The 27,608-nt window shown below is 38.6% G+C and overlaps 2 protein-coding genes across 5 annotated transcripts in view; both read right to left on the minus strand.

Annotated features, from left to right (window-relative positions):
* Nucleotides 1–13,712, minus strand: part of col12a1b (collagen, type XII, alpha 1b) — a 91,951-nt gene extending 78,239 nt beyond the window's left edge. For 3 of the 4 annotated variants that reach the window (XM_036582169.1, XM_036582168.1, XM_036582170.1), the window contains exons 1-11: nt 13,510–13,712; nt 12,211–12,323; nt 8,684–8,800; nt 8,222–8,365; nt 8,073–8,129; nt 6,123–6,386; nt 4,783–4,947; nt 4,050–4,223; nt 3,248–3,538; nt 2,125–2,727; nt 636–914 (exon numbers count right to left, since the gene is read on the minus strand). In XM_036582169.1, coding sequence (XP_036438062.1) covers nt 636–914; nt 2,125–2,727; nt 3,248–3,538; nt 4,050–4,223; nt 4,783–4,947; nt 6,123–6,386; nt 8,073–8,129; nt 8,222–8,365; nt 8,684–8,800; nt 12,211–12,292 — 2,176 coding nt within the window. In that variant the 5' untranslated portion in view covers nt 12,293–12,323; nt 13,510–13,712. The remainder of the gene's footprint in view (nt 1–635; nt 915–2,124; nt 2,728–3,247; nt 3,539–4,049; nt 4,224–4,782; nt 4,948–6,122; nt 6,387–8,072; nt 8,130–8,221; nt 8,366–8,683; nt 8,801–12,210; nt 12,324–13,509) is intronic. The other variant, XM_036582173.1, reaches the window with a different exon arrangement.
* Nucleotides 13,713–19,919: 6,207 nt separating this feature from the next.
* On the minus strand, nt 19,920–27,387 carry LOC118815808 (cytochrome c oxidase subunit 7A2, mitochondrial). Its single transcript, XM_036582176.1, has 4 exons — nt 27,291–27,387; nt 25,009–25,098; nt 21,172–21,256; nt 19,920–20,128 (listed from the first exon to the last, which is right to left on the minus strand). Exons 1-4 carry the CDS (start codon nt 27,306–27,308, stop codon nt 20,070–20,072), a joined length of 252 nt encoding a protein of 83 aa, XP_036438069.1. The 5' UTR covers nt 27,309–27,387; the 3' UTR covers nt 19,920–20,069.
* Nucleotides 27,388–27,608: the final 221 nt, after the last annotated feature.

The raw sequence follows: 27,608 nt of genomic DNA on the forward strand, positions 1-27,608 counted from the left end.
ACTAGGAAGCAAGATGGCTAAAAAAAGGAAAAACCAGACTAGCTGATTAGCCATCTTGCTTCCTAGCTATGTTTACTTAGTAGCTAACCCTGGATTCCGCATTAGTAGTTGTGGGCAATGAACAAGAAACGACAATAAAATTGTTAATTGGAATTATTTATGACAGTTAATCATCAGCTAAAATTTAATGGTCATGACAGCCCTTTCAATCAAAGTCATTAGTAGGACGTTTGAAAGCTGTAAAAAAAATTAAGAAGCTGTGGAATATATGTTCTGAGTTGCAGATATTTCTAAAACAAGAGTTAAATAGTATCAAGAATGAAAAGAGGGGAACTGATATAAACTAGGGGTGTAACTTTCTGACCTCACAATGATTTCATTTGATTCTGATTTTTTAGAAACAACTAAATGTATTATGAAGTATCAAACTTCATCAAGGTTCGATGTGATGCGGTTTTGATTCCGAGTTTGGATTTTTTCTAAAACAATGCACTGAAAACACAAATATATGATGCACATGATGCTGAAGGTTGCATTTCGTTTCCATTGTGCATGCTACAGGCAGCGTTACTTATTACACACTCAAAACCTAAAAGCATCCACAATTCTCTGTAATTTGTGAAAGAGGAACTGACCTTCCAGTGTAGTCTCAAAACCAGTGAGAGGAAAACTCTCTCCTTTATCATACTGGGCGTAGACATTGACTTCATACTTCGTGAGGGGGGTGAGATGGACTAACATTGCTGTGGTGGTGTCGCCTGGTACTGAAATAGAGACATATCCTGCGGCTGGATCAGCAGTAGGCTTGTACTGAACCAGATAGGACTCAACATTGACTGCATCTGTGGCCCACATGGCTCGGAATTGTCTGGAGGAAATTTCAGAAAAGCTCAGGGACTTGGGTGGGATCAGTCCTAGAACACAACGACAATTCACAAAATTAGGGTTCATTTAAACTGTCATGTCTAACCACGATCCATGAGCCAGCATTTAATCGCTATATTTGCCATTATCTAAGCATTACATATGCCAAAACCTCTAGTTGCACAATTTGCTGGCATGGACGCCTACCTATTGAGCTTTGTAATACAGAGTGACTTAGATTTGGCACCTACATTGCAACATGCACCAACCATTTACTCCTGAAAAGATCTTTACATGTGTCTACCACATTTTTACTAAGCCAAAAAGCAAAAAGAACAATAATCATAGGAGATGCACTTTTAGACACACATAATTATTAGCATTACTACAAATGCATCAAGTTAAGAAGGTAAAGCTGTAAATTTACATTTGTGGCATTTGACAGACAGTCTTGTCCAAAGTGATTTACAGTTTGATCGTTTTACAGAGGTAGACGAAGCTATTGTTAGGAGTACTGCCCAAGGATTCTTACTGGTACAGCACAGGTTGCTTGCCCCAGCAAGGGATCAAACCTCAGTCTGCAGTGTGGAGGACAGAGATGTTACCCACTACACTATACCAACCACATTTTTCTGGTTGGCATATTGGTAGACACTGATCATAAACCCCATGTAAACATTTAATACTTGGTATTGGGATCTTAGGTCAGACTGAAATATCAACGTAAAATTGAACTTAACCTGTTAAACTCTAAGAGGCCTGTCAGCGAGTCTAGGTTTCCAGTTCTCACTCACAGAATCACATACTTTAAACAGTAATTTCATAGTAGTTACTAGGATTATGTAATACATCATTTGTTAATTGTTATTGTGATGTTGGCCTTTTCCAGAAGACTGCAATATGCAAGTTCTCTAACCAATCACAATGTTTTTCACCATGTGTTGTGAGCATCTTGACTAACCACAGTTCCAAATTTGTTTCAAACAAAAGTTAACTATTTTGGTTTGCTAATATGCCTTGAATATATTACAAGGCATACCGTAATCACAATTTGATATTTTGTTCACATTGTGCAGACAGCTATTATGTAGTGCATAGTACTTGCTGCATAATAAGCCTTAAGATTAATAACTGATAAGCCTAGAGTTTAAAGCCTAGAGTTTCTCCTTGTCTCCCTCGATGTCCACAGCAGTAGATCTCCCAAAATAACTTTACAACACTATAGAACACAAAAGCAAAAAACTACAAAAGGCTACTCACTTCTCTTGTTGATATTTATAAGCTCCTGCTCAATGCGAAGACAGATGGACTGGGTCAGTTCTTTGGAAATCCTCTGGAAGGCATCAAAGTCCTCTACAGTGTAGACATGAGTTTCTGCAGGAGGGTTTGCAATGGCTTCCAGTTCTGACCTCACAGCATCCTTCACTCCAACAGCAAATATCTCCACATCGCTATTCCTTAGCCTGGTGGCTGGGTCTTTGAAGGCATCTGATGATTTTCCGTCAGTGATGAGGATCATCACTCGAGGAACACTATGGCGAGCTCCTCGGTTTGCAATAAAGATTTTCTCCCTCACATAGGTCATAGCTTTGCCAGTATTGGTGGAACCACCTCTATACGGAAACGTCCTCACTGCTTTAACAACTGCGCTGTGATCGTGGTGTGTGTTCAGGTAAAACTCGGTGTGTGGGTCCCTGCTATACTGCACCAGGCTGATCTGAACCTTGTTTGGTCCAATGTCAAAAGAGTTGACCAAAACCTCCAGGAAAGCTCTCACTTTCGCAAAATTGGCCAGGCCTATACTGTACGACCCGTCGACCAAGAGGACAACGTCAGCCTGGACATCCACTCCAAGAGAACATTCTAGAACAATAAATGTTATAAAGCACATGCTCAGTAGCTCGATGGTATTTTAGATGCAGTATGTCCTTTACCAACAGACATGCTCTGCCTGTCAAAGGTTTGAGGAACTTAGCTTTTCAAAATGTTTTTAATACAACTGGGCATGTTTTATTTGTTGGTTTAGAGCCTGTCATTCAAACTCAAACCCAGCATTTAAACCTTTCAGGTGGGTCAAGAGTTTCAATATGGACGTTTAAAATAGTTTGAAAAACAAAACAGTCACATTATTGTTTAGGATAAACCTGCAAGCAAGATAATTTGACACACATAAACTTAAGTGCAGCAAAATATACCTGAAGTATTACAAAAACATTCAAAAAGACTTTGCAGGTATTCATTAATTGAGAAATAACAAGGAAAATCAAGCACTACTTAAAAAAAAATACAAAAGAAATCAAGGTGTCCCCAAACCTTTGATGGCTGGTGTAACTTATGGTTCATACAGTGTTGCAGAGGATAGCACTATGGTTTCTGTACATACCTAATGAGACTCTGACTGGCTGGGTCTTTTGAAAGGTTATGACGGGCTCACTGGGGGTCAGGCCTCTTAGGGCGAACAGGCTGATTTCGTACTCAGTTTCCGGGATCAAATCTCTCACATTCACAGAGGTCTGAGTGGGACCCACATAAAGGTCCTGCCTCTTGCTGCCCGCCAGCATGGGAACCAGCTGTAGTTTATAACTGGTCACTTCACCCAGAGAAGCGTCCCACGTCAGCCGCATGGATTTAGAGGCCACCTCCGTCACTTGCAGGTTTGAGGCCGGCTCCACCACTGCACAACATGAAGGGAGTGAAATTTTACAAACTTCATTGATTCTGAATGAAGAGTCATCTTTTTGTGATCATCCATCCTTGTCCTATCTTGCTATTTCAGTGATTCTCATACACAGACAATTCTTTCATATTTTGTCTTAATATGTAAAATTTAATGGGAGTTAGTTATGGATTAACAAGGACACAAAGAGACAAAAAGGGTCACTGATGCGTAATCTTAATTAGAGCAACAAAAGCGCCTCCTTGTGGACAATCTTCATCCTGCTAAACAAGTGTGAGTGAGTGCATGAGTGAGTGCATGAGAGTTACAAGTCAGATCTATAAGATGTTTTTCACCCAAAAAAAATGTTGGTGGGACTATAAGGGACTGTTATCAACAAAAGAAGTGAAGGTTTTTTCCTTTAAATATTTTTGAAAAATCACATTTATTCTATACCTTTGGCCTATCTTGTAGTGTCTGTGATGGTAATGATGTGTTTGCTTTCTTTTTTGTGTGTTTGTTTTTTTACCTTCCTCGCCACTGGCCAGTGAGCTTAGCTGGTCTTCTATTCCAGCACACACTTGTGTGGTGAGAGATTTCTGCACATTCCTAATCAGATCAAAGTTGGACACGGTGTAGACGTGCGCGCTGTATGGAGTGGAAGCCATTTGCTTTAACTCTTCCTCATCAGCGTCTTTGATGCCTGATTGGCAAAGGAACAAAAAAATGTGTTAAACATACAGCACATGGTGCCATACAAAATGAGGAAAACGTGGAACTGTCTTAATTTTGATCTCTAGCCAAAGCCAGGAAGTTTACTCATTTATGTTTTAAACGTCAACACCTGTAAATCCCAAATGCTTCTTGTAAAGCCAATGGCAGCATGTGAAAATGATCAAAGATTACTAACTTCTTTCAGGTTTCACAGCTGCAAAGAATGTTTCGAACTAGTTGTACTCTATAAACATGTGAAACGATGCAGCAGCTTATCATTTCCCACTTTTCAAAGCAAATCCAGCTGGATTAATAGTGTGCCATTCAGCCTTTTTGAAATAAGGAGGTCAGGTCAATGGAAAACATTTGAAAGGAGCTTATTTTTCCTTCAGAAGTAGGAAACTATGATAGTACTGAGGACAGTGTCTGCAAAAACCATTTGATTAGTCTTTGACTGCTCAAGGTTTTCATGATTCCCTGCAGGAGATGTGAAGTGTGAGCATTAAAGAGGACATAATTTTCTGCAAGACATTTAGACTCCCACATACCCAGGGTAAATATCTCAACTCCACTGTCCCTCAGTGTTTTTGCATAGTCCTCAACCGGGTCTTGTGATTTTCCAACCGTGATCACCACTGCAACCTTGGGGAATCCTTTCCTGGCACCAGCCGTTTCAGTGAAAATATTTTTGTGCAGATAGTCCAATGCATCACCTACACAAACAACATTAAATAATATGCAGGAAACAGAGTCAGAATGTATTGGCGACAATTGCTATTGTGATTCATTTTGAGGTAACAGAGGCTCTATATCAAACTTTACTACAGCTAAACATCCACATTGAAAGTTACAAATGTCTAAATGTGATCTGAGAGATTGTAGAAGATTATAACAGTTGCTTGCATGTTCACGTGTTATCATAGTAATGATGCAGGGGTATGTAAACTGATTAGGCCTGGGACAGGAACCAAAATATGCCATCCACCAAATGACAAATGACAACGGACTTGAAGTCATATACAAATTTTGGAAAATGTTGTATTTCTTGAGGATTTCTGCAATTCAAAATGCAGAAAACAAACAACTCAGATTGAGCTGCCTGCCTGAAGAAAACAAGAGAAAGCATGGAGTATCAGTGTAAAGAGGGAAGTTGAGGCCATGAGTAGATTTTGGCCTTGACCGCTGAACACTTGGCTGGGAGTCTCCATCAGCAGCCATGAGCTCAAATCAGACAGACAACACAATGCTGACTCACTATTACACAATGCAGTCTGCTTAATAGCAGACGAAACTGTGTGCATGTGCAGCGGTGTGTGGACAGTTGTAAAGACATTAAAGTAAGTATGTATATATGATTTGACAATTTGTGATGAAATATTCAGTCTTTTCACATTAATCCTTAGTGAATTAAATGGTAGACAATTTCGTCTCTAGGAGACTGACTCCCAATATCATCATAAATCATCATCAAATTTGACAGAATAATTGGCTCTTCAATCTCAAAGCCCCAGCAGTTATTCACTGGGTGATTACGATCAAATACCATGCATGGCTTTGCATTTTCAGAACAAAAATTTCCTGACTTTGTAGAGAAAACAGAAAAAAAGCTATAAACTACAATGTCTGGAGCAGCACACTGGCCCTGACATTTTTTTTTACAAAAGTTCTGTTTCATTTTTTTTTAATGAAATGGTTAAATAATCTCTTTTCCTATACCTAAGGTAAGGATTAGGTTTAACATCAGGCTCAGAAAAATCTCATTATGTATTACACATAACATACTTACACAAAATACACATGGGACATATTACTATTATTACATAAATATAGTTATACAAACAATTCATACTGGAAAGCAAATGTGTGTGCATGTAGGTGTGGAAAATACCTGTCATGGTGTTTCCTCCTTTGTAAGGTAGACTGTTGATGGCTCTGAGCAGCTCAACTCGTCTGAGATACTGATTGAGGGTGAATTCTGTACGGGCGTCTGTGCTGTACTGAACTACACCCACCCTGCTTTTATCCTCTCCAATGTCAAAGGCCCCAGCCACGGTCGAGATGAAGTTACGGATGTGCTTGAAATTCTCTCGTCCCACACTCCAAGAGCCATCCACCAGGAAGACTAGGTCAACCAGCGCACTGGCGGAGCATTCTGGGAAATGGGAAACAGGTCAGCGGGCATAGTGTCAATAAAGAAAAACGTGCTGTGCGCCAGCTGTACACTAAACATTAATACCCCTTAGTATACACTGTCTAGTTTATTTTTGGTTTTCTCAAATTATTCTTTCTATCGTACTGCGAGACAGCAAACATACCGCCATAGAGGAGTGCTGTTTTATTAACCAATCCTATAAGTCCCTGTAAGTCTGGGGTTGGCCTTCTTAGTTAGGCAACAACATATTCTACGCATGCATGTTGGATTTGTTCTGTATGCTCAACTTTTGCCCTTGGGAATACACAGTAAACTATATACTCAAAAACCAGTTAGAATAAGTATAAGTGTTTAAGTGTATGCCATTGGGACACATAATTACATGACCTCTGCAGAACAAACTCAGGCTGACCTTCACAGTGTTTTTGACATGGAAGTTGCATTTTAATGAAGACATCTCCAGGGTGTAAATGTAAAAGCAAATGCAGCAAAGATTTCAGACCGTTTCCCGTTTATAAAATAACCCAAATCTCATTCTATAAAACTAAAAATCCATGCTTTAATTGTGCTCTGCAGCTGAGCTAACTTACACTGCAACAAGCAAGGCAAATCAATTACTGTCTTTCTATTGGCCCTCTTCTTGGAGAATGCAAGTGCAACATATTTCAAACTGTACAGCCCTCAGGTGACAATGTGCGATGAAAAATGTTGCTTCTGTGCAATACCCAGAATAATTAAAGGAGTAATTATTACTGCCGGGGTTCCTCCCCACTAACCCAAACTACATCACTCACATGATTTGGAAAGTTACTCAGCGTTTAATCATCTCACAGGCTTGGGTTGTTGCACTTTACCAAGCTGTTTAATGGCCATTTCTTTTATTTTTCTTGTATTCTTCATCCATGCAAGTGTGTTGTATTGGTCTATATGAGGGTAACGTACATAAAGTAAGCTTATACCCCCCATTTACCACTGTGCAAACTACATACTGTTATAGATTAAAGTATCCTATACAGCATCAGAAACCACAAAAGTAAGTCTATTTGCAATTACTTAACAGTTCAACATGGTTTGAAGTAAGTGTGCAATGATTTAAGCTGCGGTTGCTATGCGAATTGGTCAGGTAGCACGATTACTTGTTAGCTACATTAGCCTTGTCATTGCTGATTGAGTATATTTAGGCCAAGGGGAAACTTGTGCACATTTTATTTTCGCCCAACTGTTGCTTTGTGTGCTTCATAAATGAACTTGACTTAATCAGTGTGGGAGGAATCCCCTTTACCTTAGCAGAGAAAGGAAAAGTGAAAAATTCATTAAGGGGGAGAGCACAGTGTTCTCATAAAGTGTGCTGCTGTAATGCCTTCCACTTCTCTAACTGTTTTCAGTGGGTTGTCTTTACTTAGGCCAGGCACTAGGGACCTACCGACTCAGACGCTGAGTGACTCACTTGATCAAGCTGTCTAACAAGCTAAGTGTTATCAGGACTCATTAAGAAGGGTAAAAAATTACAGAACATTTCTAAAGGCCACAGTCGAATGGAAAGAGCCTAGAGGCTAAGGAAGGCAACAGATTAAAGGTGGGGTGGAGGGGTGAAAAGAGAGGAGCGAAGAGAAGAGAGAGAGAGAAAGAGAGAGAGAGAGAAAGAGAGAGAGAGAGAGAGAGAGAGAGAGAGAGAGATGTACTTACTGACTACATCTGAAACCTGTGGTCTTCTAGGAGCTCCTTCAGACCCACTTGACTGAACTAAAAAATAAAAAAAAATAAAAAAATAAAAATGAATATATATAGGAAAATAAATAAAACAACACAGCACAGACATTCAGCACATGACTTACTTGTAATCTGGCCAGAAATGGGTAAACTCTCCTCTGATCCAGAATACGAAGATATTGTTACAACATAATCCACATCAGGGGTTAAGTCTTTAATGGATGTCTTTGTTGTAGAGGCAGGAAGCGTAAACTCTTTCACAGGCTCATCTACGGTGGGAGCAGACAGAAAAAAATGACAGATGATGCAAACGACAGTGTTAACTACAAAAACGTGGGAGTTACGTTGCTTCATTTCTGTTCTGTTCAAATTTCTGCTTTTTTCTTACGGCTGCCATTGCCAAGAAAACAATATTTGACATGAGCGGCTATGTACTGCAGTTATAATTGTTATGAATTTATTCATGCTTTTATTTAAACATCACAGGTTGTACAAGTTGAAGGAGACTGAAATGGCTGACGGTTTCAACTAAAATACAGCTCCAGCCAAAGCTGAGCCAACATGAACGCTCAGAAATGATTACCTACCTATATTTGACACTACTTGTATTCTGAAGCCCTCTATCCTTGTCAGGGGCAGCTTCCATGTCATCTGTACTGTGCTCTCATTTAAAATTTTAAATCTCAAATCCGACGGAGGCATTACTGCAAAAAGAGGAGGCAGTTCAAGTCAATGTAAGGAACAAGTCAAACAAAAAATGTATTTCTGATAAGAACACATAGGGACCCCAACAATCAACACTTCATTTCTGAAGTTGTCAAGTTCATTGTTGGGGCAGGAGTCACAGCAAGGTACAAAAAGAAATAATGCCATTTTTGATCAAATGACATCTGTTTGAGCTGTCTGGCCACAGAAAGGCCACGGACTGACTCAAGCACACACACAGACCAAAACAAGTGATCCACAAAGACCTGGAGAGTGCCAAGTTTTTCACAGTTTGCATGCAGTCAAAGCAGCCAGTCCAACACAGCTGAGTTTACTGTGGTGAACTGCTGTACAACTGTTTACAATGACACATATTTGGATATTGATTGTACAATGGAAGAGTGTCATTTGAAAACAACATGTCAGTTCATATTGCACACAGTGACAATCCATTGCAAACCTCATAAAAGAATACACAACGTCAGTGGTGACACTTGTGTACGTTCTTTTTCAGAGTTAAAGTCAATGACACAACTTAAATGAAGATAACACATGAGGTGACTGGTACGAAATTAAAATAGGACAAGTGAAACGAACAGAAACAAACAAAAAGGATCTAGGTGGAACAGGTCGTTGGTCACATTGGGCAGACTATGGCAGGGTCTTTCCAATGCACATGTACATGAAAAGTTGTTTGCAACAACTTGTAGGTTCCATGTACAAGACGAACTACATGGAGAACATATTTACAAATATTTTAAAGTGATATTCTTGCTGTGTTGTGTGGTATATTTGGCTGTATAACTGTATGCATGTGTGTTTGTTTGTGTGTGCATGTACTTTAAGAATATCACAATAAAATATTTTGTGAAGCAATGGCTCAAGCCAAATAGTGACCAGAGCCAAAGCTTGACCAGGGCAGGGACATTTTAAAAATAAAATCCACCAACCTGGTTGACCAACTCAACTTTGATGCTGGCTTCCATTTCTGAATCCAAATGGGCCCCAAATCCCCAACCACTAGCTTTCAGCTCCTCATAAAAACACACTTACTTATTACTGTGCTCATCCATGCCATTCAGCTGCCTGGATGCAGTTGATTTTAACGTAATGTTGAAATATTTAAAATAGAGAATCATCATTTTAATGATTTCTGCTTTTCGAATATCTGTATTTATAAACCAATAGTATTCAATTACCCAAAAGTAAAAACTATTTTATATTGTTACGATAAAAAACATGAGTAGTTTAACATTTGTGCAGCTAGCATAAGAGGTGATCTGTACCTGATCGTTTGTTTGATGTTGTGATTTGTGTTTCAGGGATAAGTGGTTGACTTATAAAACAATAGCTTACACATCTATACATATTTATCATCTTTTTCTTTGAAATACTCACATAGGCAGCTCCACTGAAAGGCATAGCTCAACCATGCTATCAACAAATCAAAGCTAGGAGCCTATACGGATAATATCATTTACATAATGCTAACTGGTTACTATTAATTTTCATTGTTAGCAACATTATCTTTTTGACTTAACTATTCCTTTAACATGGGTTGCAATTTCGACCGTATCCTTATTTGCTCTGCAGTGTTCATATTGCAAATTCTGTCGAAAACTTTATCAACTCTGAAAGTTGATATATATTTATATATACATATATTTTCTAAATATAAAATAGATAGTTTATTTCATTGTTATTGCAAACTATACATGGCCTATTGAAGTAACTGGTTATGTAAATCAACACTAAGCCAATTAACTACTACCATCCCAATTCAATATGTGAATGTGTTAAATGATTAATGTAGAATTTGCCTTACCAAAACCTATTTGCCTATTGCAGATCATGTTAAAGCAGCATTTAACTTGTCAAACGCCGTCGTAGAAGTTTTTTGGCTCCTAGTGGTCATGATCTTTGATAAGGCCTTCTCTTGATCCCTTGTATCTTCATCTATTCAACATCATCCTCAAATGTAACGTCTCAAACACATGAATTATACGTAAACAAATTGAAATCACATAAACATAACGACTTCAGATGTTACTGATTATTAACAAAAATGGCAAAATGTCACAAATTCAGAAGATAATTCAGGAGACACTCTCTTTTCTTTGAAAAAAGACATAATTTTGTCAATGTGCTCTGTAGGAAAGGAGAAAAATGAAGGGGAAAGTTGGCCTCCAGACTGCGCTCAAGATGAAAGCAGTAAAATGTTCCATCCGGCTTTTCACTGAACACCAGCAATGCCGTACTGTTTTACGCTCAACTGTGATAAAGTCCAGTTGCAGCGTTCATTTTTTTTCTTCCTTTTTAGACAGTATGAATAAGTGTTCTGCCACATGATATAGATTACCTGTCCTTGGTTGAGGAACAAAAGCCTTTTCTGAGAATTATATTTTCACAAAATTGTATTTGAATAAACTCACTGGTTTTATCATTTTTTGTCTTGCACTGAAATATTTCTTTCTTTCCTTCTTTTAAGCACTAAATTCTCTCCACTTAGTGGTCAAGATCACACATTACACATAAAACCCCATCTGCTGGAGGCTGACTGAGCCTAATGCCACAGCTGGCTGTAGAGTGGTACAACATGTAAGATTAATCTGCTGCCTGAGTTTTCAGCCGTGTGTTGTTTAACTTTCATGTTTTTTTAATCCAAATAAGTCTTAGCTATTAGACACCACATCAGAACACTGACAAAACGCTCAACATGGATGTACCATTTTGAATAAAGTAGGGTAGCACAGAAAAAACATATTTCACTTATATTTACAAAAAATATATTAAGAAATGTGTAATTAAAAAGAAATACATCTAAATACAGATGGTAGAATAATACAGATACATACACATGATAGAATTAAAACAAAACAAATACATTTAAATACAGCTGGTTACTAAAGTGCAAATAAAACAAGTGAACTAAATACACATAACTAAATATTTTTATTTGGAAAGAAGCAAGATCATATTATTACAGAAAGAAAAATAAGGTGAGAAAAATATAGATCAATAGATCAACAGAGAGAGAGACACTTTACAAGAGAGAGCAAAACAGAAAGAGCAAGAAAGAGAGTGGAGAGAGAAAATGAGAGAGGGAGGGAGAAAATTAAGGGAGAGTTTAAGAAAGAGAAAGAAAGAGACAAGAGATTGTTTCAGGGAGAGAGAAAAGCTTAAGAGAGCAAAGAAATAGTGAGAGAGATGGGAGAGAGAAAAAGAGTGAGAAAGAGAGAAAGGGAGAAAAAAATTAAGAGAGTTAAAGAGAAAGAGAGATAGAAAGACAAAGAGTAAGCAAGAGAATGGTTCAGGGAAAGAGAGAAAACCTTAAGAGAGAGAGAAAGAGCAAAAGAGAGATAGAAGCAGAGTAGGAAAGAAGGTTGGAGACAGAGATGGTTTGCTTTACCTTGATCTTGAGCTTTAATAGATGACAGCAATGTCAGTGTGATGAAGGCAGACACCACTTTTGCCCTCATCTTTATCATCATCGTTTGTCTGTCTCAGCAGCGCATGAAGGATCTATAACACAAACTCACAGTTACACTCTATACAGCGAGTGTTATATAAAAAATTAACCATCAGTGATCCACAGAAATTCACTCTCACTATCTCTCTGTCTCTCTCTATGGCTTCCTCTCTTTAAATGGTCTCTTAATTTCTCTCTCTTTGTCTCCCTTAAAGGTTTTCTTACTACCTATAATGTTCCCCCTCTCCCTCTCTCTCTGTCTTTCTTCCATAACATTTTACTCTCTCTTTAAATGGTCTTCTGTGTTCTTATTCTCTTCCTTTCATTCCCTCTCTCATTCAAATGTTCTGTCTCTATTTCGTGAGTTTTTAGTCCAGACGTCCTGGACCTTCACCCAGTCTTTTTTAATGCTGTTCCTAATACACTGGAAGCCAGTAATCCACATTTACAGCCCATTTTTTACCGGCTATAGGTGAGTTTGGAGCTGTAATAGAATAAAACGTGGACTGGACTGGAATCTATGAGGACTGCAATAAAACCTCTGAACTAAACCACAAAAATCTGGGACTCAGCTACAAAAGGATGCAGAGAAATAAACCTAAAATAAACTACTGTACATTGTAAAAAGGCAATTTCTTTGAATCTTCAAGTGTAATATTCACTCATCACCTAAAATAAGCCCACAGACTAGAAAAACTGACTGAAAATCTTAATCGCCTTTAAATGTTCTTAGGCAAGGTACCTCCTGTATAATACCTCTCTCATTTGTGCTCCTGGAGAAGGTTACAGCTACCTGACCAGTCACTTTTGTTTCAATGGTAAATCGCACAAAAGTAACTTGAGTCCAACACAAGTAATCCAAGTCATATTAACTGGTCTAAAGACATTGCAAAGCATCATAATTAAGCTTTTAACATTTCACTATAATAACCATAATTTAATTACAGGTATTTCTAAAGTTGTGTGAATGATTTTTTAGAATTTATATCATCAAATGAAAGAAATGAGCATTAATCACAAACCAAAAGACCCTACAATATATAAAAAACACTTTAAAATTTCCTATCAGCTCTTTTTCTTTGAAAAAAAATCCTCCACTGTAATGCAGACTCTTAATATGCTTTTGATATTCAAAAGTATTGCTGTTACTTCAACACTTACCAAATCCCAGACAGTGTCCAAAGAAACAATAATCACTTAATACATCACAAAATCTCGCAAAATCAAGATGATTCTGACCTGATGTGACAGCTTTCCTCTGCCTCGCTTTAATGTTACTGTGAAAAAGTGCAGGTTTCTGCAGAGATGCCCCTGCTGCAGTGTGATGATTTCTGGAGGAGGAGCAGGGGGGTTTCGTCCCAGGACGTCCCAGATAGGAAGCCTGTTTCCAAATGGGCAGAATCTCTCCACAATCTGCTACTTAATAGGGGGCTGTGCCCCAACTCCTGTTTCACTAGTGTGAGCTCTTACGACATCCAGTTGTTTGTGGAGAGCTGCCATGAATTGATAGGCTTTGTAACGGCCTGGAGTATGGAGGGGGTGGGGGGGGACACACTTCTGGAAACTTTAGTTGCATTCCTTTGGAGTGATGGTCATCTGCGTGTGTGCGTTAGTCCCATGCAGGTCATCTGGAATGAAGTTGGAGTTATTCTAGAGCACAGACACCCTTACTGCGCACACACAAATGGAAATCTGTAAACATCGTCGTCACACAGAGTTATAAAACGCTTAAAAGAACAATCTCTGGAAGAAGATCATCACTGGAAGAAAACGCTGTAGACAGCTGCAGTCAACAATCAGAAAACAGGTTTTGAGGAATGGAGGCACACAATAACAATCCAAGGCAATAAAAATAATCATAAGAAGAAAAATTATATTTACAGTACCAATTTACAAACATATAAATAAAGATTAGCCTACTAATACTTTAAAACCATTATTTGGAATTCCAGTGTTCTCTCTATGTTTAGGAAACTTTAATCCTTTCTTTATCAAAGTAAAAGTCTATCATAGTTTAACTGAGTATCAATAATCACATGTAAACTTTTTCCTCTCACTTTGAGTTGAAGATCACAACCAGATTGACTATTTCCATTTATGTGTAGACAGTGCCCCCTATCGTCTATGCAGAGGAATATATAGTGTTGTAAGTATAGTAATATGCTGTTAAGTACACTGTATGTCCAAAAGCATCCAGACACCCCTTGTAATTAGTAAACTCAGCTACTTTATAATCACCTTTTGCTAACACAGGCATTCAATTGCACACACATAACTTTTATAATCTCCACAGAAAAGCAGTGCCAATAGAATGGGATGTTCAAGAAAAGCCACCCAGGTCACTATGCCCAGTGTCAACTACAGGGGTGGAGCGGAGCAGTGGTGCTCCGGTAACTGGAGTGATGGCTTAGCACGTACCTCAGGACTGACCTCACTGATGCTCTTGCGGCTGAATGCAATCAAATCCTCATAGAGTCTAGTGTAAAGCCTTCCCAGACGAGTAGAGGCTGTTACTGCAGAAAAGGGTAAAAAAATCATTTATTAATACCCTTGACTCGTTGGAAGAAGCAGAAATTTTTGACACATAAGTGTGCTATTTATAATTATATCACAAGGAGCTGCACTGGCCACGTTTATTCCATTAAACTACTGCAGTAGTGAGTCGCCGACAACAGACATTGCATGTGGTTTGCTCTGTGATTAAAGAAGATGCAAAGCCTGTCTTTTATTACTGCCATGCTTGCAAGACATGGGTTTAATAATCTGCTGTTATAGAGAGAGCAAGAGACCCATGGCTCTCTCTGACTATTGACTCCAGCTGACCCCACTTAATTTTTTACCAAGACATTAAAGGAGAACTCCACTGATTTTTTAGAAATTCTACATAATGAAAAGGTTGAGATGCAAACAAAGCCACTCAGAGTGCTTTGACGTGAAATGCTCCGTTCTACTAACACATACTGAGTCAGAATTGTTCACAGTGGTGGTGATGGGAACCAGACGTATTAAGAGTTTGCCTCTGAAAGCTCCCTTTCGGAACGTTATTATATACAGTAAAATGGTTAGATATATGCTGTCCGATGTCTGACACATTGTTTTGGCCTACAATGTATTCTGATTCATTTATTTCAATCCATTCATGGCAGAGGGGCACATGCAGGGTGTTGTAAGGCAACAAAATATTTTCCACTATTTTACCATCATCAACATTACATATGTAAACTCAGAAGACACGTATAGGTTCACTGGTGGTTTTGGATAGTAAAAAAGGGGCTATATTTGTGCTATAGACATGGGAACCCCTGGTTCCTATCACCACCACTGTAAAGAGGTCTCTACAAAGAACCATTTTACATCAAACCAATCTGAGTGACTCTGTTTACATCTTAGTGACTGAATTATTCAAAAATTCAGAATTCCCCTTTAAGACTTTAGATAAATGGATAAAACATCCTAAAAGTAGTTTTGAGTCTCTACAGACAACCACGTAATTACTTGAACACGTTTTAAAATGCCACGCCGTTTCATTCCATCTCCACTTCATGTTTAAAATAACACGAAGTCGACAGAGCTGAAGAGTCGACTCCAAGCACTTCGACTCTCAGAGTCGTTGGCCAAGAGTCGAGTCGGAGTCGACTCCCCATCAGTATTGAAAAGATTAACGTTAGCCAGAGACTCCGAATATTAACCGAAATGCCTTTGATGAATGCTTTGATGTTACTGTAATTTCAGTTTAGCGACTGAATAAAGATTCGTTTAGTTCTCGTCTAACGTAAACAGTTAACTATACAAAGTGAACCGTCTGGTTTACTTACTTTTACAACACAAGCTGACGCTAACACGCATTAGCTAATTCAGTTTGCTGCCTGTGACTGAGTGACGACGGATTAACAGCTAATTTAACTTAACGTTACCGTTTGAAATATCCTGAGATTAACTGCTATTAAATTACACGACTCTGCTTCAAATACCAAACAAAAATAACAAACTTACCGCCAGTTTAAACTACTTAAGCAACAGAATCTTATTTGGATAACCTTAACTAGCCTGGCAGGCTAAATTCACAGTTAACGTTAAAGGGGAAACACCAATTTTTCCAAGTGTCTGAATAATTTAGTCCTTGAGATTTCTTTCCAGTGATGGTGATGGGAACCAAGGGTTGCCATGCCGACAACACAAATACAATAATTTAAAATAGTGCCGAAAAATAGTATTAACCTCATATCCAAAACCACCAGTGAACCTACACGTCTCCCGATCTAACTATTTGTTAGCTATCTTAATGTAATAACTTCCTGCGAGTGAGCTTTCAGAGGTAACCTAACCTAGCTATTAAAGTCTTCAGATGTCTGGTTCATCATCACCACTGTGAACAACTCCGACTCGGTAAGTTTCTGTAGAACAGAGCATTTCACACCAAACCACTCTGAATTACTTTGTTTACATCTCCACCATTTAAGTATGGAGAATTTTTTGAAAACTCGGTGGAGTTCCCCTTTTACTTACCTCACGTTAACGTTGCTACTATAGCTAGGTTAACTAGCTAGTTTACCATGAACTAAAGCTCACAGTAATTTGATAAACTCATAATTCAACATAATTATAAACCATTTTAACACACTTCAGGACAATAATTGTGAGAACTAACTCAGAAGCACAGTTTGAAGAGTTAAATAACGTTCCTCAGCCAATGCTGTTCAGCTTAACAGTCGGCACAAACAACCGTTGAATTTGAAATTAGTGATTTTGCGCGCGGGCTGCCGTTAAAGAGTACTTAGCTAGGCTGAATCCCAAATAGCTCCCTGCTCCCTACGTAGTACACTATTTATTTATTTTTTAATAGGTCCAGCATCCAAACAGTGTAAAATAGATTTAACCAAGAGCCATTTATTATTCTGCCACGAGTACACAATTCCCTCTTGGATATGTAGTTAGTGCACTATTTAGGAGCAGAAGCCAAAATTTTAAAACTCACACAGTGCACTATGTAGGGAATAGGGACACATTTGAGATTTAGCGTTAGATAAGTAACTGCTGTATCACTAAACGCCAACACAAATTGTTTAAAATTTGTTGAAAGTAATAGAAAAATAAGCTTTGTACACACACACACACACACACACACACACACGTTTAGATATAGTATGCAGACGTATAACATATAAAAAGTAGCCAACATCAGCTTCAAAAATTAATTTTATTTCTACTTTTGTATATTTACAAAAATAGAAATAAAATGTAAAACGGTACACATATTCATCTCCTTAACAGATTTAGCGAAGGCAGTTGATTTCATACAGTGCTAGGCTTCTATTACAAGTCTGATAAATTCTTGTTTAAAATGATCACATTAACATTTGTGAATGTGAAATTCTGCCAGAAAAATAATTAGATAATATAATCATCTTTTATAATCACTGAAACAATACATTAATTAACCAAAGATTACATTCAGTCAATATAGTCAATAATAAATCTAAAAATCTTTCCAGCTACCGTATAGTGTATTCTGAGCTGTGATGTACATTTAAAAAAAAAGTGAAGTTGTGCATGTAAAGGATGCTTATGCACATGTGATAGTCTAACTCAGATTTATGATGTTTGCACTAAACTCCTAAAAACATCCCCACAAAATGCCATTCCCCCCGACACTCCTTCTCCTCTTACATTTCGTAAAACCCAGATGGGTTAACAGTTTGGAGGTAATGTTTGGTTTCACTACACTACAAATTACTGCTTTGCATTTACTTGAGTCATTTGCACATAAATAAAACACACTGGGTCAACACAGTACTAAAAGTAAAAAGTCAGTTCAACTGAAAGGCAGCAGGTTTGCTGGTGTGGTAAATGCACACCTTTAGATTAAGTATGTTCAATTTAAAGCATTTTATTATTATGCAGTTTACCAGCTTCCAGTAAGCTAGCCAAACAGCAGACGTAGTCTGAGCTAAAGACACTCACAACAGCAGGACAGACATTGACAGAGATTGATTTTCATATTTTGGAGGACAAGAAGCAAATCAATACTTACTTACTTGGCTAGCTATCATATAATATATATATATATATATACACACACACACACACACACCCTTAGCAGCAACAACTGCAATCAAGCGTTAGCGATAACTGGCAATGAGTCTTTTACAGCGCTGTGGAGGAATTTTGGCCACTCATCTTTGCAGAATTGTTGTAATTCAGCCACATTGGAGGGTTTCCGAGCATGAACCGCCTTTTTAAGGTCATGCCACAGCATCTCAATCGGATTCAGGTCAGGACTTTGACTAGGCCACTCCAAAGTCTTAATTTTGTTTTTCTTAAGCCATTCAGAGGTGGACTTGTGGTGTGTTTTGGATCATTGTCCTGCTGCAGGACCCAAGTGCGCTTCAGCTTGAGGTCACAAACAGATGGCCGGACATTCTCCTTCAGGATTTTTTGGTAGACAGCAGAATTCATGGTTCCATTTACGACAGCAAGTCTTCCAGGTCCTGAAGCAGCAAAACAGCCCCAGACCATCACACTACCACCACCATATTTTACTGTTGGTATGATGTTCCTTTTCTGAAATGCTGTGTTACTTCTACATCAGCTGTAATGGGACATACACCTTCCAAAAAGTTCAACTTTTATCTCGTCAGTCCAGAGTATTCACGATCAAGATGTTTTCTGGCAAAACTGAGACGAGCCTTTGTTCTTTTTCTCAGCAGTGGTTTTCGTCTTGGAACTCTGCCATGCAGGCCATTTTTGCACACAGGGCCCTGTAGGTTTGGATTTCTTTTTCCCTTAATAATAAAGACCTTCATTTATAAACTGCATTTTGTATTTACTTGTGCTGTCTTTGTCTAATATTTAAATTTGTTTGGTGATCTGAAACATTTAAGTGTGACAAACATGCAAAAGAATAAGAAATCAGGAAGGGGCAAACACTTTTTCACTTTTTCACACACACATACATAGCTGCTGTTGGAAGAAAACCTCATATCCCCATTTTTGTCGTTTTTCAGTTTTTGACATAATTTGAAAATGCCTGTTGGCCTTTGCATTGTGTGCACATTTCTTGATGAATGCATCAAAATAAATGACTCAAAATTACTTGGGAAAGAAATTCTGGTTCCATTGACATGCATTAAAAGTAGAGTATGATTTTTCCTTTTCCTGTAAAGTTACCATTTTGGAGATACAATATGTCCTGCATGTAGAATGTTGAATAAAAATCACTGTATTAATAGATATCTTTTTTTTTTTTAATGTGGCACTACTTTGTCTGTCCAAACTTATTAGATGTCAGAAAAAAAAATTGTGTATTGTGAAAACGTCTTGAAGTACTGTGGTATTACATTATCGCTATATCAGTTAGTTCTGATTTAAAGGTACTTGCCCGTTCCATGTGCTTTTCTTCATTGTTCTCACAATTTTGTTGGGCAATAAAAGCACTAATAACTATAAGGATACCGAAACAGAAATCTACAGCAAATACTGATAGAGGTGGCATTTTAGCTTAACAAATGATATGAGAGAATCTGAGTTTGCATACAAGGAGAAATGCTGGTTGGGAAGTGGAGAAAAGAAAATAATATTTTTTGTAAGTGTCGAGACACACAAAAGGATTTCTCACCGATTACCCTGAACGACACTCAGAAGGCAAAAGGTTATGGGAGACAGATTTTATTGTCCACCGCTACACACATGTAGATTGGTCCCATAATGAAAAGAATAAATATACTCCATGAGAATACATCCTTATACTCCTTACAACTTATACATGGACATTAGGGCAGAAATAAATCCAGGAGTTAGAATCATTCTTTCTTCTGTGGAAGTGATGCCTTGCCCAGTTCATACAGTACGAATAAGGTTCCTACGAGAGAAACAAAGAAGTTACAGAAGAATCAGACTTAAATTAGCTGTGCAGAGAACTGGGGTCAAACTGTATTCATACAGGAACACATAATTTGGTGTTTTTCTAGTCGAACACACATGACTGAACTCATCTTTAACTCTAGGGCTTGATAATGAGTCACCACTGGGGTGTTTCTGTTTAACTGTCATCGGTTCTCACAGATAATTTTACTGTACTGTGGGGAAAAGTGGGATCAACACAAACTGCAGATGCAGCGCCACTTCTGGGACACACTATGAATGCTCAAACCCAGAGGTTCCCAAACCTGGTCCTGATGATCTACCATGCTGGAGAGTTTACTGTCATCAGTTTCATTTTACACAGTCTAGACACCTCTTCTAATTAGCAAATTCAGCTGCTTTAAGGTCAACTACTGCTGACACAGGAATTTAATTACACTCAAAAGCTCGTATAATCGCCATAGAAAAGCTGGGATGCTCTGGAGCAGCTGCGCATGAGCCTTAGGTTGCCATGCCCAATGCCAAGGGCTGGCTAAAGGTGTATAAAGCCCCCCTGCATTGGGCTGTGGAGCAGTTCTCTGGAGTGATGGAGCTCTATCCAGTATATTTGGGATGAGCTGGAATGATCAAGAACTGATCCTGACCTCACTAATGGTCCAAAATCTAGTGTAAAGCCTTTCCAGAAGAGTAGAGGCTGTTACTGCAGTAAAGGGGGACAAACTTTCTTCACTTCAGAAGCAACACTGGATGTGCAGGTGTCTACAGGTTTTGGACATACAGTATATTTGGCTCCTAAAGGCCTATTATCCGGGTTAGGTATGTTTAAGATTGGAGCTAACTCTGCAGGGTGGTAGACCATGAGGACTAGGGTGGGCACCCCTATTCTAACCTGTTAACATGGGAACTGAAACGAAAAAAGTTCCAGGTCACTTGCGCTTTTTGGCTCCTCCAATCATTCTTAACATTTTGCCTGCAGATCTTTTAATTTTCTGCCACAAAACACTCCAAAGAAACATGGATAAGTTGTTATTTTTCACCTACCCAAGATGGTGAGGCCCATGGTGGCACGATACAGGACGGCATCGCCAGCTCCACCCTTCAAGTGAACCGGCATGCCATTATCCGCCTATAGAGCAAACAAAACCAGATTTCAACTGATGATCCACAAAACAAATCAAGATGTGCTTTTTTTCTGCACACCATCACCGTTAGCATTAACAGGATTCTTGTCAATGGCTAATAAAATAGCAAGGATGATACGTAGCCTACTTGTGTATCAACTAGAAGCGTGAAGTAGATCATTATGCTGTGTCCAAAGCCAGGTGATGCTACTACTGGATTAAAAACGGAGCTATTAGACTCACACAAATCAACACATCATGCGCAAGTTAGTGTATTAGTGCCTTGCTCAGGCAAAAAAATACTTATCTGTCCTGCTACGTGTCGGACTCATTTCAAGTGTAATTGACCTGAGTATGAAGTGAACAAACACACACACATGGTCTTCTAATGAACACTGAGGCCTAAATTACTGATCAGCTGTATGATTTGAGAACATGCATTTAGCAATCTTGAGTGAATGTGTCACACTTATTGAATGTTACACTTTCTGCTAACCAGGCTTTGGTCAGTTTTATAGTTGTTAATGCTCAATTAGCTGGTAAACTTTGCGACCAAATTAAGCTCTCTAAAAGGCCCAGTCCCACCTGCGCTTATCAGTGAATTTTCATGTGCAAAATTACATTAATTTCAATGAAATTTGCTATGATGAGGAATTTCACATTGCAAACTTCTGGCATGAAAACATTTTATGTGAAGTTAAAATCTGGTGAGCTTTGAGACACAAATTTGCATTATATAGTGCTACTGCCTCCACTGTACTGACCTCTGTAGGTCCTTTATAGCACTGAACCCCCAAAATGAAGGAAATGCTATTTTAATCAGTATTGCGCATAAATCTTCTATCATTTCTTCCCCGCTGTGTATAAACAAGCACATGAAAGAGACTAGAGATGAAACGGTAACCGGTTTCACGGTAAACCGTGGTAAAATTAATGACGGTTAGTAGTACCGTTTGAACTTTAAAGTATCGTGAAAAACTCGCTTTACAGAGTCAAACAAAGGCAGAATCATCTCTCAGGCACAGCTCTGTGTGTGTGTGTGTGTGTGTGTGTGTGTGTGTGTGTGTGTGTGTGTGTAGAGGGGAAGGGGGGGGGTGAGAGGGAGAGAAGAGAGAACATGGCGGAATGTAGTGACAGATTCGGAGATATTTCAGCCTTCTAAGAAGACCAAGTCTGACGTTTGGTCATGTTTTGGGTTTTATAAGGATGCAGAAGGAAAGTTAATTGAAGATGACCACCCTGTCTGCAGATGACCACCCTGTCTGCAGAACAGGCCGAAAGAAAATAGCGGCGAAAGGGGGCAACACATCAAACCTTACGAGTCATCTTCGCGACCACCACCCGCTACTTTTTAGAGAATGCAAAGTTAACTTTAACTGAGAAGTCTGTGGGGACTTTGAAATAGAAGAAATGTCACGGTTTGTGTGGTTTAACGTTTTGCTTATGGTTCGTTAATAATATAAAATGAAGCTTTTAGCGTCAAAACAATCGGTGAATCAACTGTGAATCGAAACGAAAGCTTTTAACACATATTTCTGTGGAGCAGAGTCTCCAAAATGAGCTCCGAGTTAACAGTCACACAAGCTCTGGAACGAGACGCTGCAGAGGTTCAATCTGCACAGCTCCCCTTTCTCGCTTGCAGTGTTTACTTTCTGAGAAGAGAATAACTGTCTCAAATCACTGTGTCCCCTACAGAGGGCGCTACTTTTCGAACAAACACGATCATCATTAACAAGCAGTTGAGTTTTAAATAGGGAATTTGTAACCTGTTGTTAATGTTGATTATAGATGACTTAGTCGAACGTTTCACGCACTCTTTGGGTGAAGGATTTGCAATTTCATGATCTACGAAGTGCACTAAGATAGTGTGCTTTGAGACGGGACCTCGCGCGAGTAAACGCTGTGTGCCGCTTTTGGGAAAAGCAGAGTTTCAGAGATTAAACTTTAGGAGTGTTTCTGCTGCAGCTCAGATGCATGTTAATTTTAAGTTATGTTTTAGTTTTAAAATGCTTTTAGAGAAGCAGCTCCACAGGTGGAGACACTGTGTGAGTTCTACACTGTCTGCAGCTCACAGCGCGGTCACGCAATTCCTCTGTGATTTTGGCTGTTTTTCCTGGTGCGCTGTGTCGATTAGGGGTTCAGCGCCACAACGGCACAATAATGCTGCAGTTGCAGTTCGGACAGAAATCCCCCGAGTGCAGCACTTCTTAGAAGTAATAATTTTCCATTAAGACCCACCTCAGAGTTGGTGGAGATTTAATTCTCTATGCAGGGAAATCCCTAATTATTGTAATTATTATTATTATTATAATTAATAATAATAATAATAATAATAATAATAATAACAACAGCAGTAATAATAATAATTTACAACAGTAATAATAATAATAATAGTAATGGTGAAACGAATTTCAGTTTGTGTATCAGTATTTATTTATTTTACTTTTCAACGCTTTTGAACAATATCGCGATAATATCGATAATCGTGATAATTCTGGTCATGATAATCGTGATATGAAATTTTAATATCGTTTCATCTCTAAAAGAGACACTGCATGACATGTACACAGTCAGAAGACTATATTATCATCTTTACTTTTGTGGTTTTACTGTTCAATTTATGTTAGCCAGCTTGCTCCTTGGCTAACTGCAGCTGCACACAATTCACTCCACTGCCGTCGACGGCACCAGTTATCCAAACCTTTTTACTACAGATCAGTGCACAGCACTATATTGTGGCAAGCAGACAGTTATCTGATTTAATTATGTTGACTTTTGTGTTTTTACTGTGGTAACCTTTGTGTTTTTTGTGGTAGGTGAGTTAACTAGCTTGCTAACTGCACCAACAGGACATTTTTTGCCAATCTTCCAGTCCGGTATCGGCTCATTTCACAAGGCGATGCAGACTGCAAATGTCTAGTGTGACTGTGCCTTAAAGCTTTGTTTTGGAAAGTGTACAATGTAATTTCAGTCTTGTTAAGTTGAAAGGATGCACGCTGTACTAGTGACATCTGGATTAAAAACTGTTCACAGAAAAAAAAAGAAAGAAAAAGCAGACAAATTGACAGCATAGGATATTTACATTCATACGGAACCAGAGCCCAACCGATATATCAGTTGGCCTATAATAATCAGCCGATACTGATGTCCCGTAGTTTTATCAGTATAAGAAAAAAATATTACCAAAACTAAATTTTGATAGTCAGTGAAGAACCCATGTGTCACCTTCTTTTTAAACATCTCGCAGCAATAAAGACTGAACTGGTGAATCTCAAAATGCCATCATTGCTGGAATAAAATAGGTAACTTGTTTAAAAAAAAACAAAAAAAACAAAAAACAAAACAAAAACAAAGAAAATAACATTTCTTGAAGAGAACTAATAAAAATACAAAGGTTTAACTAAAAAATGCATCTAAAAAAATGCATCATTTCATAAAAGCGTGTTGAATTGGACATTTTATTTATCAAATTTATATATATATATATATATATATATATATATATATATAGTACATAATAGGTAAATATAAAAACTCTCTCAATCATACACACACACATACATATATATATATATATATATATATATATAAATTAACATATTTACATATACAAGCCAATATTATTTGTTATCAGTATTTAGTCATAGTTAGTGCTGTAAACGAAAACAAAAACGTTAATTCACAAATACCTGTTTACATTTGTATGCATTTTATTCATATATTAATTTTATAGGTGGGAATAACACAGTTAACATACCTGGAACAATTTCTGTTTCTGCGGCACTTTGTTCTCCACTTGCCTACGTGCGGTGGTGGTGAGGGTCCGCCGCGCCAGCTGCTGCAACACCTGCCAACATACAGTTCAAAAGCTCATTCTAAAGTGGAAGAACTCAAATAATGAGGCTCAAGCAATTATTTACAAAAACATATTAAGTTAATGTTGCAAAATAAAGTATAACAAAATCCTCCAATTCTGAGAAACCTGTAGACCTGCAGTGGATCTTCTGAGTCCATCCTGCCTCTATCAGTATATGAACTGAAGAGTTCTAAACTCTGTTCTTCTCTTCTGGATCCTTTTAGTGTAAAATAAAATGCTCAAGCTCAAAAGTAAGTAAAGCAGTCCAGCAGCTGAACCAACAAAACAGAATTGAACTACATGAAAAACAGAGATTTAGAAACTAAACTAAACATTAATATCTAAAAAAAGGGAACTGAGCAAAAAGCAAAAGGTTGATTACTTTCCTTACTAAGACACTTAAGCAGAACTAAAAACATCAGCATTTGAAAATAGTGAGAAAAGAACAAAACCAGCAAAACTGAACTTGAGTACATGTAAGCAAATCAATACAACTAGTCACTACCCAACTCTATCCATGTCCACATGAACCTTACAGCATTACTCAGTATCTGTGTGCAGATACAGACAGTGTCTGTATAGCCAACAGGCCACATGACCGTTTTTTTCTTATTAACTTATTCCTGACCAACAACTAAGCAACTAACTTACAACACAACTTACTGTGATAAAGAAAATGTGATGAAATTGTGTATAGTTATAGCTTGCATAAACCTCTAACTACACATTTTTGGGATTATTTTTCATACTTTATGTTTAAAATCAAGCACATGGCGATGTAATCTCCATAGACAAACAGTGGCAGATGAACTGGAGAGCTTTGTGACTTTAAATGTGGAACAGTCACAGGATGCCACCATTGCCACAAGCTAGTTTGTGAAATTTCTGTCCTTCTAGATCTGCCCAGTCAAGTGTAAGTGCCATTATTGTGAAAATGAAGCATCTAGGAGCAACAACAGCTTAGTCATAAAGCGGTAGACCACACAAACTTACAGAGCGAGAGCTGTGTACTGCGTAAAAATCGCCTATCGTCTGTTTTATCACAGAGTTTCCAACTGCCTCTGGAAGCAACATCAGCACAAGAACAGTGTGATGGGAGAGTCATGAAATGGGTTTCCACGGCCGATCAGCAGCACACAAGCCTAAGATCACTATGCGCAATGCCAAGTGTGGACTGGCGTGGTGTAAAGCCTGCTGCCACTGGACTCTGGAGCAGTGGAATAGTTTTATCTGAAGTGATGAATTACGCTTCACTAACTGACTGTCTGATGATGGACAAATCTGAGTTTGGTGGATGCCAGGAGAACAATACCTACCTGAATGCATAGCGCAAACAGTAAAGTTTGGTGGAGGAGGGATAATGGTCTGGGGCTGTTTTTTTACAGTTTGGGTCCCTTAGTTTCAGTGAATGGTAATGCTAATGCTACAGCACACAGAGATGTTTCATACAAATTATATGCTTCTAACTTTGTGGCAGCAGAGAAAGCCTTTCTTCCTTCCAGGATGACTACATCCCTGTGCACAAAGCGAGCTAAATAAAGATATGGTTTGATGAATCTGGTGTGGAGGAACTCCAGTGGCCTGTACAGAGCCCTGACCTCAACCCCACTGAGCACCTTTAGGATTAATTAAAATGTCAGGCCTTCTTAACCAACATCAGTGTCTGATCTCGTAAGTGCTCTTTCGACTGAATAAGAACAAATTTCCTCAGACACACTCCAAAATCTTGTGGAAAGCCTTCACAGCAGACGAAGGGGGGCCAACTCCATATTAATGCCCCTGGTTTTAAACGGGATGTCCAGCAAGCTCATAAAGGTGACATGGTCAGGTGTCCACATACTTTTGGCCATATTGTGTAAATCAATCCTCCAGTTCCTCATTTTGTTTGCTGCTAACAGCTCGAACAGCTCGTTCTTTACACGGCTTAAGTTGGCTTCTTTTCCGAATTTCCCGTATTTCCCGTTCCACCTTAAATGGTGCATCCATTTAAGGTAGAACGGGAAATTCAAGCCAACTTCAGTCTCATTCGTCCTTTCCGGCCTGGCAAAGGCAAACTAGCAAAGCAGCGCCACCCGCCCTGAAAACACGCTCAGAAAACAGAGTCTGCGCTGCGAGCAGATATTAAACAGCGCTAAATGTCCTAATAAAACAAACTGTACGAGTTCAAAGTTAAAATATCTCACCATCAGATGCCCCTTCATTCTCCTCCTGCTGAGTCTCACAAGCCAAGGACACTGAAGTGAAACTCAGTCTCTTTTGGGCTTTAGTAGTGAGCTGCTGCCCCCACAGGTCTGGAGAGGAACTGCAGATTTATTACAACGCACGTACACAGGCTCCGTCTCAAATGGCTTCCTATTCCCTACATAGTGCACTATTGAACTTGTGAAATCTTGGCTTCTGCACCAAAAACAGTGCGCTGTATGCCCTGTACGGAGCTGTGCGCACGAGGCTGAATACGAAATGGCTTTTTGTCGTAGTTAATAAGCATTGTTTGAGTGCAG

This window comes from Colossoma macropomum, unplaced genomic scaffold (assembly GCF_904425465.1).
Source record: "Colossoma macropomum unplaced genomic scaffold, Colossoma_macropomum, whole genome shotgun sequence".
NCBI classification, from domain to species: Eukaryota; Metazoa; Chordata; class Actinopteri; order Characiformes; family Serrasalmidae; genus Colossoma; species Colossoma macropomum.

What these genes read in the sequence shown, in the direction of transcription:
- LOC118815808 (XM_036582176.1), bottom strand. An exon ending in AGAAACAGAAATTGTTCCAG is followed by an intron (nt 21,257 to 25,008) that starts GTATGTTAACTG and finishes TTTGCTCTATAG; the next exon opens with GCGGATAATGGCATGCCGGT. An exon ending in CATGGGCCTCACCATCTTGG is followed by an intron (nt 20,129 to 21,171) that starts GTAGGTGAAAAA and finishes TTTCTCTCGTAG; the next exon opens with GAACCTTATTCGTACTGTAT.